Consider the following 17,013-nt stretch of genomic DNA (forward strand, 5'->3'; position numbering starts at 1 on the left):
ACGTCAATTTGTTTCCATCTAGAAAATATCTTTCTTTCATTACCATGTGTTTGTCGATCGAACGAACACGTTACCAGTCGACGATCATTTCTCATTCAATCTTTCTATCAACACACGTACGTACACCTCCAATCACTCATCGACCATACAGTAGTTTTTGCCTCACGAGCATGCGCATTAAACATGTCTACACAAGGCCGTGAATACATACATATTGTAACATGTCTTTTACAAATTAAACTGCTACACAAAAAAGCTGTCAAAATGTATTGACTTGCTAACACTGAATAGATGCTGCCCTTCGGCAAATATGCATTAGTAACCTATCAAGCGACCGACGTACTTTGCACTTGATGCACGGACGGTAAATATTTCTTACACGTGTGAAAGTTCTCGGTTTTCAAAAGAAAAATTATTCCCCGTTCGCTTTCATGTGTAAGAAAAGAAATTCTTTGAATACCTAATATGCAATTAAATATGACCTTACAAGACACTCAAGAATACTACCGGTGCCTTCATCTATAATTACGGTATTTTGAATTGTAGCCCGGGGCTAAATGAATATGGGGGATTCGGGTAAGATGCGATGATGTAACCTGGTGTGTGTGCTCCTACAAATTCTACTCGTGAATTAAATGTACGAGTTTTAAAAATATCACGGTGGAAAATTGTAAATTTAGATTTACGTAAATGTCACAAGATTTTGAATTGCATCTGATGTGCTATATGATGACAAGAACGACTGTGAGGGCTATTTCCATCTCTATAGCCAAGATTCTATGTTTATCGTTTATTTGAGCTACGTGAGTTGTATGTAATACTAGGCCAACTCAACGACAATCATGGAATCGGGCTACTATTTCCAGGTACTTTCACGATACAAACACCGGACTCAGAATTCCTAGCCTAGAATCCAGGTGTGTGAGGATATTTGGCTCTAGCCTTTTCCTTTGTCGACAGCCAAAAATTCCCATACGACCACCTAGGCTAGGACTTTTTTGTTTTGGCCTACTCCGAGACTCGGGAAGGAACACGATTTTCAATTTGCAGACAGACATTATATTTAGTCAAATGAAGTGCCTGAAAAGCGTAGTGTTTGAGTTAGCTTTCGACCTTCGCTGTAGACTCATAATACGGCATCAGGTTTGTGTGCCGAAGGTATCCATACAAAAGCCGGCGATGAGATTACTTCGATCGCTTAACTCTTGTATAAATACCAGACGAAAGCTCGAAGGTCCAACAACTAGACTAACTTCGCTGGTTCAACTTGACTTTGTCGTCGTGTGTTGACGGGACATAGTCAAAATCAAGTGAAAGTTATCAGTTTGGTGCCATACTTGAAAGTTTTCTTCTCTAATCTCCCAATACAACCATATTTTGAATGTTTTCCAGGGACACACAAAATGGTAGACAAATAAACCGAAATACTTGACACCAAGGCATTAATTGTCACACGTTAGTGTTTACATACGAACTACTCATGGTGATAGAGTAACATTTTGACAGGTGAACCGTGCCATGTTAAAAAAAAAGCAGCAAGATTTTCGATTAATTAGATCTTAGTTGATGGTTTGTCGTCAGTCTCGCCACGGTTATTGAACTCACCGTGTACACAAAAATAGTAAAAAGTAAAAAAATGAGAGTCAGCTCAATTTTGGCACCCCTTTTTTTTCATCGATCAGCAGTTTGCGTATTATGCCAACCCTGTGATTAAAACAGCTGGGATAGAATGTGTTCCATAGTTGTTAATCAAATCGTGTCAATTTCCAAAACTATGTAATGAACCATGTTACATCTTGTTTGTTTCAAAACATCAATCTAGTGTAGTTTCAATATGCAAACATACAAATACGTGTAATGTAACCGGTAACACATAGTAATGAATCAACAAATGTATACGTTGTAAATTTGGAATAGGTGAGCAAAATAATTAACACTGCACATTTGAAAAAAAAAATCTATTTTCTTTACTCAGTTTGTTTGTGTTAATTTGCAATCGCTAATTTTCAGTCACTTCACATATTTACGTCATCAACATATCCATTGCTTGGGTATCCATACAACGACAGAAAACTTCAAGGTCACACGATATGTTTTCTTATTTCGTCACAACACTGCACATGGTTTAGAAACAGTGAAAGGAAAAACACAAGTCCGGATCACACATACTTATTTATTTGTTCGTTTCTGTCAACAATACTTTGAACGTATACCAAAACAATTCAACATCACGCAGGCGAAAACACCCCTGCTGTGTCTGGCGCCCATTCGATAGGTTTTAACTGTAAGCCATGCATAACAGCTTGTAGTAATTGGTACGAAACTCAATGCACAGTTTTAATTCAGCGTTATAATTCTTATTCTATACTAGTTATTTGATATGACGTTACCATAGTAATTTTCAAACAAACAATAAAGCTAAAACTTCATTTATTCGCTCGCGATGATGAAAATCTCAGCTAGCTGCCACCATGAACGAGAGATCCTTAAACTGGAGATAGTCTATTTATAATACCAGCTTACTGCGACCACCTGTTGCGTCCCTGGGAAGCTGCGTCGTTCGTCCGAAATGATCACGGTCTGCTGAACACGTCAACCTGTTACGATCAGCCTGGGTGACCTATCGAATGCGTAGCGACCCATAATATTGTTTAGCTTCTGTAGAGTGTCTAAATATTTGAAAGGTCGACGATACAATTAATCCTAATATCAGTAGATATTTTCCTGTAGCAAGCAAATGTAGATCTGGGAACCAATCTACTGTATATATGGATAACATAACAAAGCTAAGATATTTAGCTTAATCAGTTACGCCATACAACTTGAAAATGGATCTCCATACACACTTTTAAAGGAAAGAGAAGAACGCGACGTGATCATCACTCTCCGAGGAAATAACGACGTAAAACTTACCAGTAGCCAAGTCTTCCTCTTGAAGGGGTACCGCTAGCTGCGTTCATATCGATATCGTTGTTATCATGTAGTCATGCCCGTAGGGGACACGAAGATAGATCTCCAAGGTTGATGTTGCGGCTGCTTTCGTATCTAGTGTACATGTGTATCCAAACAAAGTATGCTCCGTTGGGTATTGATACACTGTTACGTGTAATCACATTGAGTCGGTAGCCCCACTCAATAGCTAAAAAGATCCCTCAAGCAAAGAAAGAACGCATTTGCATCTAATTACAACAAACAACACCACAGACTAGGATTGAATTCCAGAACAAACTAGACCGGGCTTTCCATCATACTGGGTCCTTTGTTTCAGAGGTGAACGATTTGTGTGGAGTTGAGTTTATGTTTTCATGAACTCGTTTGCATATCAAGTATGTGGTACGTACTTGCAACGTAAACAGTGTCCACCTATATTTAAATCACGGTGTATGCGTTTGTTTTTTCTGGTTGTCAATCTAAGTTGTATTTATAAATCCGGTTTATATTATTGTTTACGAAAACACATAATATTAAATACGCAGTAAGACCTGTTCACGAATATGTCATCATATGTATGTATACGTTGTTGTGTTGTAGCCACAGTTCATGTTACTATATTACAAAGTTCTCCAAAGCATGGATGTTAGTGACGTCTGACGTAGTCCTTGTTGCACCGTCGGTTCACATTCCCGATACAGTACCTGGCTGTGTAACGAGTCGATGCCGATGTCCTGTCTAACAATTCCTCATGCAGTGAAACGTTGTTTTGAACGAATCCATACAGCTTAAGCATTTACGCAACCACAATCAAAATACTCTAAGAGTGACATGCATTTGCATTCATAGCACCGACTTGACTTGGTAACGGCATCGCGAAACTAATTTCGATTTGCCCTAGATCCGATGTTACAATCAAAACACAAAATTAATTCAACACGTGTCTGACGATATTGCACATACGGTGCACTTGGCCAAAAAAGAACAACGCGTTTCAGTTATCAAAATCGCTATATCCTCCCAGTGGACACATAAGAACACATTCCAATATTGCTCTCAACTCACAGGAGAGAAATAATTCCATTTTGCAATGTAGATTTAGTGTACAATGATGTGGCCACGACGCAATGCGCTCCGTTGCTAAGCAACTCAATGCGATAGCCTTTATCAGCCGAATTGAGATTCAATATATAAGCGTAAACTTAATTTGTGTTTTCATTAATGTATGTTAGAGGGAATGAGATTTTTACAATAAAGGCTATCATACTTAGCCGCTGTATTACGTTGGCGAGAATGGAAACACAAATTACATTTTAAGGAAATTGGCAGAATTAGTCTAGCAAGGCAATTATATTGAGCTGATGGTATATGTAGAAACGTGTCGTACTGAGTCCAGAGAGCCATTGCCCTGTGTTATTACACAATCCATGTTGGTTGAATGACAGACAGTTTTATGGGATGATTCTGGCCCATTTCGCTTCTCATTTAGCATTACTGTGTAACGAGCAATGTTTCCTCTACGACGTGAGTGAGTATGAACGTGTATGTATGTATGTATGTATGTATGTATGTATGTATGTATGTATGTATGTATGTATGTATGTATGCATGCATGCATGCATGTCCTGGTAATTGAAACTGCAATATCCATATCGCCATGGGGGTAATTGTAATAAGATATCTCCACTATGCTATGAATTGCTGATGTAAACAGTTTTGGAGCACCAACTTTATCTATAAATTTCTAATTTATTCCTTTGTGTGAAGAGAATGTTCTTGTTCCGACATGCCTTTTTTTATCAACTAACTCGACTTGATCGAGGAAAAGTTGGCATTTAACTTGCACACATCAAGAATCTACACTCAGTCTGTTATAGTTGTTGATGCTATTCAATACTCATTAGCATTAGCTGTATTCAGAAATGTACATTGGCGTTTTAAAATATCAATTTCTTTGATGTATTCCGATATCCATTGAAAACTACCCGAAAAGTAAAGTTGTCGAACCAAATTGCCAGCTTAATGGTCTGTTTAATAGACTATACTTGTGCTGACATGCAAAAGTATAAGCAAAGACAGAGACCAATTCAACCCCTTAATTACCCTTGTTATCAATGGAATAGCATTGTTACGATAGTGTCAGAAATGTTTTATAAAGTTCACATTCTCATTTTGGTAGCGAGTTGATGTGCGAAACAGTACAGCCATTGATATATTAGCACTACTTTGATTATAAACTTAAATCGTTAACAAGCCTGGAGATTAACACGCGTTGATCTCATGCTCACGACAACCAACAAATAAAACAGTTATCGGCTGAGGTTGGAGACAGTACTTAGGTTTAGAAATGTTTGGATGTTTGATGCCTCGATGTGAGAGAGGTGAAATTGATTGGTTTCGATTAACTGGTTCGCTGTTTTTTCAATTAGTTAGTAAGTTGATTAATACTTTTGGCGATTGACTGACAGGGGTAATATTTGTCTAACTCGTTACTTAGAAGTCTGTCTGTCGCTAGTTGGTTACTATAATACTGGGTTGTGTCGTTGAAATATATAATTTGATTCCGAGTTTGTCTGTTGTTGTTTGACTATGATCCAATACGGGTTATCTCATCGTTAATATTCGTCGTGGTTGTACTTGTCATATTAGTGAAACAATTTACGTAATTTTGTCGACAACAGTTGCCATAGTTACAAGTTTGATTATTGTGGATTATGTTTTCGCAGTATATTAAGATTACATGATATTGGAAAATTGTGCGTAGAATGTAACTAAAGTGTTGTGGGTTTTTCAGTGTTAGCTTTGTCTTTGTTTATGAATTTTGCATGATCGATTGAGTGAATGAGTGAGTGAGTGCGTGCGTGCGTGCGTGCGTGCGTGAGTGAGTGAGTGAGTGAGTGAGTGAGTGAGTGAGTGAGTGAGTGAGTGAGTGAGTGAGTGAGTGACAGTTCGGTTGGTCGGTTGGTTTGCTCGTTTGTTGGATGGTTGGCATGGCTTGTTGGTTGGTTGGTTAGACGGACTGACTGACTGACTTATAGATCGATCGATCGATCGTTTGACTAAACCAAGATGACTAGACTTAATCACGTGATAACACGACTACTTTCCATTGACATATTATAATATCTGTTCAGTCACCTTTCCACATTTATCAGCGATTCTTTAATTGTCACGTGACGGTTTAGCTGCCAATCATCTCAAACAACCTTTTGAAACACAAAACGTTAACAACGTGAATTTAGTTAAGTGGTGATTGACCTTTTACGATATTGTTTTCTCCATGTCTTCTTTGAAATCTTAAATCTGTTCGTCCTTGAAAAACTTAAGGTGTTTCAATATTCCTGGAATTCAATATATGTTCATTGAACACTGTGCCACTTAACAGAATCAATAACATACACTGCAACAATCGAACGGCGAATTGTGGATATAATACACTATGCACGAGTGAAAAGACTATAAGCTTACATAATGATGAATACATTGCCCAACAAATCGAAATCAAGAACAAAATCAACGAAATTAATTGACTGGAACGAAAAGTGAGCTGTACTTTTTTCAGACTTCAATACAATCATGATTGATCGGTAGCTCGGATCTCTACATACTAGCAGTGTAACATTACACTTTGCAATACAATACGCAAAAGAAATTTTACCAAAAACTCTACCAACAAAAAGAAACGGAAATGAATTTACGCGTTTTTCTTGGCAATACTCCGTTTCCTCAGCTAACTGAAACAGACAAAGGTATCTGCAATGGTTTATTGACAGAAAATGAGTGTTTTGCGGCGTTGAAAAAAATGGCGGGAAACAAATCTCCGGGCACTGATGGATTAACTACAGAATTTTATCGCTTCTTTTGGAATGATTTGAAATCTTTGCTCGTCGCCTCCCTAAATGAAGCTTGGGAAGTTGGTGAGCTGTCAGTATCTCAAAGGAGAGGAATGATCTCCTTATTGTTTAAAAAAGGAGCAGAAAATGACCTGAATAACTGGAGACCTGTTACTCTGTTGAATATTGACTATAAGATCGCAACTAAAGCCTTGTCGAACAGACTAAAGCAAGTGCTGCCCTCGATCATTCACAGCGATCAGACTGGTTATTTGAAGGGCAGGTATCTTGGCGAAAATATTCGACTGATATCTGATATCCTTCATTTTACTAAGAAGAGAAAGATGAAGGGTGCCATTTTATTTGTAGATTACAATAAAGCGTTTGACAGTGTAAATTGGGATTTTATGTTTCAAGTGTTGGAAAAATTTAATTTTGATACAAGCTTTATACAGTGGATCAAAACACTTTACATGAATATTACAAGTAGTATTAGTTATAAGGGTTGGAATACGGATTATTTTTCACTTCAGAGAGGGGTACGACAGGGTTGCCCACTCTCCGCATTGTTGTTTTTACTTGTAATAGAGGTACTTGCATGTAAGATTCGACATGACAGGTTAATTAAGGGTATAAAGCTACCAAATGATAGTAATGCAAAAATATCCCTGCTGGCGGATGACACTACAATTTTTGTTGAGGACAAGGGGTCTGTTGATGAAGTGCTAAAAGTAATGAGTGATTTTAATAAGTGTAGTGGGTTGCAGATGAACGCTAATAAAACAAAAGCAATGTGGATTGGGATAGATAGGGAGTGTACCGAAAGGATTGGGGACATTACATGGACAAACGAACCTATTAAGACGTTGGGTGTATACTTTGGTTATGATATTGATAAATGTCTGACTTTGAATTGGGAAGGAAAAATTAAGAAACTAGAAAGGACGCTTAATAGCTGGGCAAGGAGAGATCTCACCATTTATGGTCGAGTGTTAATTGTTAAAGTGTTGGCAATATCTCAAATACAGTTTTTGGCTACAGTGATTGGTATACCCGATGTAGTCAGGGTGAAAATACAGACGCTTATTGACAATTTCACAAAAAGAAGACGTCCTTTTAAAACTCGTATCCTCGAGTGCTCTTATGACAAAGGTGGTATTAAGTATGTGAATCTCACTAATCATTTGAAAGCTATTTGGGCAATGTGGGTAAAACGGCTTATAATGGGAAAAGGGAAAACCTGGACTGCGATCCCATGGATGTATTTTCAGCTTGACCGTTTGACGGACGTATTCCATCAAAATAATGAATGGAAAAAACTGCACAGTAATATACAGACACAATTACCTTTCTTTTATGTAAATGTTTTGAACTCCTGGTTTGTAGTTAGTCATAGAGTTTTGGGTAAGACATTTTTACGCAATTGGTCGGCTAGATACAGAATATTTTATAATTCTTGTGAAACCGATCTGGACACAGAATATGGTATTTGGAGAAACTCTGAATTTATACCCCTGGCAAGAATTTCGTCAAGATTGGTACGTCAGCTGCTTTTAAATGACTCTCAACACATTGATAAGTTACAGAAATGGTTTTTGTCCCTTCATGTAGGTCATTTGCATAACAATGTCAATACTGACCTTGTATGGAAAAGTATGTACACATTAACTAGAGAACTGAAACTGCGTGAATTCCAATGGAAACTGCTTCATCGCATCATACCTTGTAACAAGTACTTATTTTATTGGAAGAAAGTCGATTTTATGACATGTAAATTTTGCGCAAATGTTGAATCTTTAGAACACAGATACCTTGAGTGTGATCAAGTAAGAGATATGTGGCATCGAATCTCAGCAGCGTTGACGCACTATTTGCATAAGAATGTACAGTTATCAAGCACAGATATAATTTTCAACTGTCAATTTAAAGAATTTGGAGATATATTTACAGATGAAGAAGGCGTTGTTAAGCTTTTGGTATTAATAGGGAAATGGTCTATTCATAAGTATTGGACATCTGAAACAACTATTCCCTTGATTCGCATGTTGAAGCTTGAATTTAACTCGAGGTATAAAATTGAGAAAGAAATGAATGCAAATGTAAGAAAGCTGGAGGCGTTTGAGAGACTGTTAAATCTTATTTAATACTTGCTCCTGCATCTTTTTTTTTCATTTGACATGTATTGATTTGCAAGTAAGACATTGTATCATTTACCCACTGGAATCAATTATTAATAATAATAATAATAAAAGACAAAAAAAAAAAACCATTACACTTTGCATGGTGTGTATATATATGGAGTCAGTCGCGATCGGTTCTGTTTACATTTACTATAACTTATTAATAACGCCATCATCGGTTGTTGATTTAAGGATATTGATACCACGTGGGCGAGTCATGACTGTTCACATTTTTCTACTTTCTGCTCACAAGATGGCGAATCTCCAGGTTCCCATGGTAACGAATGATTGACTGAACGACGATACAACTAATAAGTTGAATATATTGTAAACATAACAAAACTATTCTTCGCAATTAATATGGTAATAATACAGTCCATGAAAAATACAAGTTATAACAGACGTTTCGAGCTACGGTTCATCACGTGACCAATGTCAAAGCTGCACTAGCTGCAACTATAAGTTTTCAAACTATTTTGTCATGTGTATGTAATGTAATGACTTAATCATAATATCATACACTCTGAACGGTATTGAATCACCTGTAGGTAAAGATATTTATGGAGTAATACACCAGTACACATGGTATGGTATAATAAATTAACCAAAGTTAGTCACTTTACTGAGGATCCCGGTTACCCCAAAACAAACGCCCCCAACGGTGAACACAATGTCAACCTAATGATGTACTGCTTGTGGATACAATCAACCCCTATTTAACATGCACAGTCACTGTGTGTAATTATTTGTTGTTTAAACAATTTCCAGTGAATGTATTATGATTGGGTGTAAGGTCGAAACAAATTATACGCTAATATGAGTGCAGCTTTATTCGACCTATTACCGAGTAGGCATTACAAAACATGATGACACACCGTGTCATTATATATCATTCTTTAATAAAACAATTTTGTTACACTGCTTCTTTCTTATGAGAGATCTTTCTATAAGAAAAGTCCAGACTTGGCGTCAACGATTTACAGGAAATATTCAAGCGATTCAATATAAGTTGCGAACTACGTCGTGTCGCCATCGACGGATCCTTGAATTTCTTTTGTTTTACTACAGGCAATTCGATCGAGTCAAGTCAAACTTGAAGTCAATGACCTTTTAGTTATTTCCTGACCGTCAAATAATTAAAATGAAGTAAATTTTCACCACTTTATGTAAACAAATGTTTGGAGTCGACAGTTTAAACTAGACCGGGGTCACGGAGGTGGGTTATCGGAAAACACAATTTTGTATTTGTTTATTATAATCTGTTCATTTCGATTTTTTAATCCGTGGTTAAATTAATCTCTTATCTATTTTCTTTACACAGTCAGCCTTCTCGAATGACGTATTTGAATCTGTGGATAAAAGTTCCCATTGTTTTATATTTCCTCTGGTCATTGGAATAATCGCATTATTCAGCGTAATATACGTCACTGTAGGTGTACACAACGTCACCAATCTGTGTTGATTGCATCATCCATTGTAGTTGAGAACTTTGATGTCATGATTACTTATTCAAATTCAATATCTAATCTTTGCTTCTGGATTGTCAGTAGTACCCGCCGTCGTCATTGCAATTGTACAGTTGTTGCTATGGCAACACGAAAGTTTGTTTGTCGTTGTACGGAAAGAGCATGTATTAAAGTTGTTCTTTGATCTGGTAATTGATCAACGAATCCAAAGCGTGCAAAATGTGATTGTGTCGGGGTTTTTTCCGTTTTTTTTTTTTAAATCTCGATTGACCTTTGTTGACCACAGCAAATTTCACCGGACCCATGTATGACTCATCGACTATACGTGATGTGTAAGTAAATGCAGATAGTTCATTTAAAAAAACCACGCAAAGGCAGTAGTGTAAATATCATTTCAAATATACAATTTCGGCCAATAATTAGCGAGTATTCTTTCAGTGCGGGAAAAAACAAGTAGCAAGGAACGCTAGTATATAAAATAAATTATATTGGTTTTGAGATTCTTAACAGGTTTGAATTATTGTACCAATCTTACTACCTGCTACTACGTTGTTCATTATATTGTGTGCGTTTGTTTTGCCTCATCCAATGAGGAGCACGTGGTTTTATCGATTTTCATATCGTACCACAAGGTACATGATCGAGTTGGTATCAGATCACCGATAATCGTCAATAGTGTTCGCCATTTGCTCCCTTTGCAGAGAGCGATTAACGCCAGGGCATGCGATTGTGGGTCAGAGAGAAATAACCGACCCATCACAGTAACAAATATGACCTTCCGTTCCCCTCATTAAAATGAAACCGATCTAGCAGTCGTCCGACGCGGACATCGTAACGAAGGCGCCTATATTTTCACGACGTAAACAGCCAGTTTATAGATCATTACCATCAGAGTGTCATCATTGGTCAAGAAGACGTTCTTTTGTCTTCTCGCACCGCGGTGTTTATCTTTTACCAAGAGATAGCGATGGTACGGACACCAGAAAAAAACTCTGTGTTTAACAACGGAATCCCATGTGGAAACTTACTAGTTAACAAATCATGTCGAGTAATGGTACTTATCAAGCACGAAATGGTTTTCACAGTAGTTGACACTGTTGTTTCATACATACTTCCTAAGATTTTATGTTGGTAAACTTTACATTTATCACTTTTTTTATCTTAAAGTTTTGGTAAAACAGTTTCCATGAGAGAGAGAGAGAGAGAGAGAGAGAGAGAGAGAGAGAGAGAGAGAGAGAGAGAGAGAGAGAGAGAGAGAGAGAGAGAGAGAGAGAGAGAGAGAGAGAGAGAGAGAGAGAGAGAGAGAGAGAGAGAGAGAGAGAGAGAGAGAGAGAGAGAGAGAGAGAGAGAGAGAGAGAGAGAGAGAGAGAGAGAGAGAGAGAGAGAGAGAGAGAGAGAGAGAGAGAGTTTTTTTTAAATTTCCTTTGTGGTTTATGCTATTTTGATTGTTAGTAGATGTTAGTATGTTTATTTCATTTCATTTCACTATTTCAGTTTATGCTATTTTTAAGGTAGGGCAAAATGATCTCGAGATATTTTCAGACCTAATTTTAGTATGCGTTCCGAAACAAGCAAAAGAATTCGCATGGCTCTAAACTTAGTAAATGATAACTCAAACTCGCCCTAGGCCTATAGTGGATATACGTATAAGTTCGTGTAACACGGACCTGGAACACAGTCCACACTACCAAGCTCTACACAGTGTGGTCAAAATACACAACTGTTGCAGTCAGTCTGTAAGACTGGGATAACAACTTGAAGGACTTGAATAGATCAACTCTGTGGCCATCATCGTCTTCATAGTTACCAGGTTAGTAAATGGTATGGCAGGGTGCATGCGAAGCACCTATATTTAATACATGTACCTTCTCTGTGTTTTTTGGATTAAGTAAAAAAAAGCTGCCATGATTGTACACATCCATGCATGGTGTAACTTACTAGCACAGTCCCCAAACAAACCTAGCGAGTTTTGATTATGTGAAGCTCAATTTATCTCGCTAACATATCTACTATTCCTCGAGAACAAACTTTTATTAAAGGACTATATGAGAAACAGAAACATGAAAAACAAAACGTTTACCATGAGTATCTGTTTTGTTTACACTTTTATAGTTGCCTTAGCCAATATCACTACCCGGGATCAATACTCCAGAATATGTCATTGCTTTTGTTGAGTTTAAGTTTAATAGTATATAGTTATATATAGTAGGGTTTGACTATCAGCTACCATGCGATGTGAGAACCGATTGTCCATATCCCCACACAATTAGACAGTATGTGAATGTGAGTATAACATGAGATCTCGTGAGAATTCATCTAAATTTGATCTCGCTGTTTTCCCTAGTAATAGTGACCATCTGAGTTGGTATTTTAAAGGTCAATGTACGCTCAAGGATACAATGTTATTTATATGTTCACTTTCCAAAACGAAACTCAAATGTGAATAATGTGTAGATAGATGTAGATGTGACATTTCGCCAATGGGAAATGTCTACAAGTTATTTGTTACAAATACAGCAGAAGAAAGTAAGCTGTGCAGGAACAAAAGACAGAACGGATACAATTGTTGCTTGTGTCTGTCTCTTCCAGGGTATTTCATATACATTGTAATATAATTGTTGCATTTCCTGTCTCTTGCATACTGATTTAAATACAATTGTTACATGGTATAGTCCACACAGTGTACAAGCATGATATGAAGCATGTCTTTGTTTTGTTTTGTTTGTAAAACTTATGACAGGGACGCGTGCTGTCTTTCATGTAGTCATTGTTTATTAAATTACGGAATCACCCTCTGCAAGAGACAGACAAAAGTAACTGTTGTATCCATTCTGACGTTTGTTCCAGCACAGCTTACATTCTCCTGCTGTAAGCCTATGCTACAAGGGCAACGACCATCTTGTAAGATACTAACTCCCAACATCAAAGTGGTCTATAAAATATCATGGTATACCATGAAACGTGTTGGCCTAACGTCATGTGTTATGTGACTCGTCATTGAAACTTTACTGTCATTATTTGTGTGCACGAAAATTGGAACGTCGACATTTATTTTGTTGGCAAATGACAGTACATATTTCATTTGATGTTGTCAGACCAGAGATAGAGTACATAGACAAGTTCAATCCTTGAACCATTGTAAAACGAGATGTTAACGTTTATTTATCTTTTGTTGACAGAGGGGAGTTTCCTATTTAAATTATGGCTCAGAAAGATTTCATGGGACTAGTTTGTGGGTTACTTCTGGTATGCTGTTGCTGCTCCGTGTATAGCAAGGCTATTGTTAAACGTGGTTATGACGACAACACATGTACGTATGATAATAGTCTAAATCTGTTGTTTAAAGGTGCCACTTGGAGAAATCACTGATACCAATTTGTGTGGTCATTTTACAACGGAAGCTAGTTACAACCGAGATAATAGTTCTGTGCAAAGTGCAGTCTATGAAACATCACAATGAAACCCGTCCGTGGACTATGCCATATTAAAACTATTTTATAATATATATGAATGATAGTTGTGTTTGGTACAAACATAATGTTACAATGTATTAAACTCATAGACATGATTTATTTGGTGATTGCATTGTTTGGAATCATGTCTCAAACACTGTTCATTTGAGATAACACCGACTTTTCCTAGTATTGAATGTTTTGTATTGTAACTGCAATTACTGTAGACTCATGAATAGGCACTGATGCTCTCAGTGGGCGGCAAAGGGAAAATGAAACTGTACTTTACACAAAACTATTATCTCGGTTGTAAGCTGAGACAAAACATCGTCTGCCACAACAATAATTTTGCAAATATTGCAACATTTTATTATCTGGCTTAGCAAATATCTTTCGAACATTGCTACATTGTATTATTTTGCAAGTCAAATACTGAAGTAGAGTTGTTACATTTGAATCCATCGACATGCCTGAAAAAGCATACATTGTTACAATGACATTTCGTCCATATGATGGTACCTCACACAAATAAAATGTAGCAATGTTAGTAGGATTTTTATCACACCAGCCTATGAAAAGAAGCAGTGTTAATAAGATTTTTACCGAGCGCTGGCCTAGATCTAGTCTCACGAAAAAACTAAGTCATTGATAGAGTGAAATGGTGTCATGTTCATCTGACGGTTGATTGTGGGTCGTGGGTGACTTTAAAGTGGCCATACGGATGAGGATTTGGTATTTGATTTGGATTTTTAAATTACAAAACAATTACATCATGGCTTCCTAATTGAAGAATCAATGTGAAACAACATAGACTCAGTCTGTGTTTGTAACTCATACACTGCGAAATACTAACAAATGAGTAAATTTTTTGCTATTGTACGTACAATAACAAACATTTAACACATTTACTATGCTTTTGCAATGTACTGAGTTACAGACAAAGACTTGGCATCTGTTGTTTCACATTGATTTTCAAGTAGGACACCACACGTGGTAAAATTGTTTTAATGAATTACAAATCTCAAATAAATACACAATCTTCACCCATATGGCCACTTTAATACAATGATTTCATAAAAAATACAGTTTTGCATGATCGACAATACTGGTGGTAGTGATGATGATGATGATGATGATGATGATGATGATGATGATGATGATGATGATGATGATGATGATGATGATGATGATGATGATATATATATTTCATTGCCATTTGCATATAAAGGTATTGGAACTTGGCTTTCCACGTGCTCATAAAAAGAGTTGTATAAAATTGAAAACTAAGGATTGGAAAGAAATCAACAATTGAATAAGTGAAATGTAAAAGCAAGAGATAAAAGTGTGACTGGTAGACTCTGACGGATAAACGTTCAGTCCATCCATAATGACTATTAAACGTGTTAGTATACGGTATAATACAAATTGAATACACCGTAATGATCTGGAATCTCAAAGTTGATGTCCCAAATCACCTTATATGTAACCTTTAGGATTAATTACATGCACTAATCAACTGTACGTATCTCAACAATCTAATGGCCTGACATGTTACGTCACCTCTGACCTTGAAGATGAATGAATAGATATTGCACGCCTATTACTTTACTTGATCTAAGCACAACAACATGATAGTGGAGGGAGATACCTCAGGCTGGTAAACCTAAAAAAAGACAACAAATCCAGAGATGCAAAACTTATCAAATGTAGATAGTCGATCTTCAAACATATACGACATTTATTGCAACTATCACGACTCAGACGAATGATATATGCCAATTTGTCAACACTATCGGTAGATAGACGCCTTTAAGTGGTTATATTTGCAATTATAATTTATCGCGATTGAAAGATCTGCCGTGGTCACCAGAGCTCTTCTGGTTATTTCCGCTTATGTAAGCACTCGTAAGCTCCAAACGGGGGAGTAGCGAGTAGTTTAGGGGGCGAAGTCAATAGTTCAAAAATTGAACTTTTAATGAACTTTTTAAAAGCAATTGAACTTTTAATGAAATCGCTTTTGTCTGAGATTAGATTTTGTACGCCTAAATATAAAAGTTTCCAATCAAATGTCAAATTGAGAAATGGAAGAAATATCGATGGAGCGCATGCATAGAATTGCATAATACATTTTGGGAATGGAGTCAACCCTTATTAATTGTTGTTGTTCATTGACCTGTCAGCATGTCAATATACCTTTGTGGTCCTGTCCATCAGTATACCTTTTGAGGCTTTTCATGTGAATATACATTTTGGAAGCTTTCCATCTATAATCTATATATGTTTGTGACGATAGTCACAGCCCACATCTTGGCTATATAACCACGTGTTGTTCGAATACTTAATTACTGTTGACAATTTATTGTTGTCATGATCTTATTTTCACAACAACCATTTCAGTTTCAAATAGTATGTTTCTTACCAGGCATGCCTTGTATTTAGAGACCGGTCATACGTGTATATATAGTTAAGCAATGTTTTAAGTTCTCATTAGATGAACAAACATGGAGATAAGAAATTCTGACAACAAAACTACTACAATTCGGACATGGCCTTGTCATTGTAGAAATGAAATAATATTGTCCTTTAATCTCACTCCAAAACACAATGCCCTCACCCCTCCATTCATAATGTTGAAAACAGGATGGCACCTTCCCCTTCTAATTCCGAAAAACAGGATGTGCGAAGAAAGTGGCAGGTCCCTTTATATAGCATTACATAATGATCGTAGCCTGAAACAAGTTTGCCCAATTAAGAAGGGGGGCGTTGAGGCTCAACTTAAGCAATGTTATCCATCCACCATACTGACTTCGCCCCATACAAAAAAGGTATGACGGATCTGTCAGTCTATTCTCTGTTGTACCAACTTACGCGAATAACATCGAATACTAAATTTCATGTTTTTACGAAATTGCAATTTCGTGTAGTTCACTTACATGTAGTTCGGTTCAAACGTATGTATGCTGCTACAAAGAGAGATTATTATTGAAGGGAAGGGACTTTGGTGAGTTACGTTGATAAATACATCTTAAACCCCATGGCGTTTTGCAAATTACTGATTTGATAACATTTATCATTAGATACTAGTAGTTTCAGGCGTCAACTTTAAGGAGATGTGTCCAAATATTGTCACCTTTACAATAACAATTTATTT

General features: G+C 36.8%; 1 protein-coding gene across 1 annotated transcript in view; it reads left to right on the forward strand.

The window, feature by feature from the left end:
* The first annotated feature begins 12,060 nt into the window (after positions 1 to 12,060).
* Positions 12,061 to 17,013, forward strand: part of LOC144451391 (neprilysin-1-like) — a 19,905-nt gene continuing 14,952 nt past the window's right edge. Inside the window, exons 1-2 of the mRNA XM_078142220.1 lie at positions 12,061 to 12,220; positions 13,590 to 13,720. Of these exons, the coding sequence (XP_077998346.1) occupies positions 13,612 to 13,720 (109 nt within the window). The 5' untranslated portion in view covers positions 12,061 to 12,220; positions 13,590 to 13,611. The remainder of the gene's footprint in view (positions 12,221 to 13,589; positions 13,721 to 17,013) is intronic.

This window comes from Glandiceps talaboti, chromosome 21 (assembly GCF_964340395.1).
Source record: "Glandiceps talaboti chromosome 21, keGlaTala1.1, whole genome shotgun sequence".
In the NCBI taxonomy this organism is placed as follows: domain Eukaryota; kingdom Metazoa; phylum Hemichordata; class Enteropneusta; family Spengelidae; genus Glandiceps; species Glandiceps talaboti.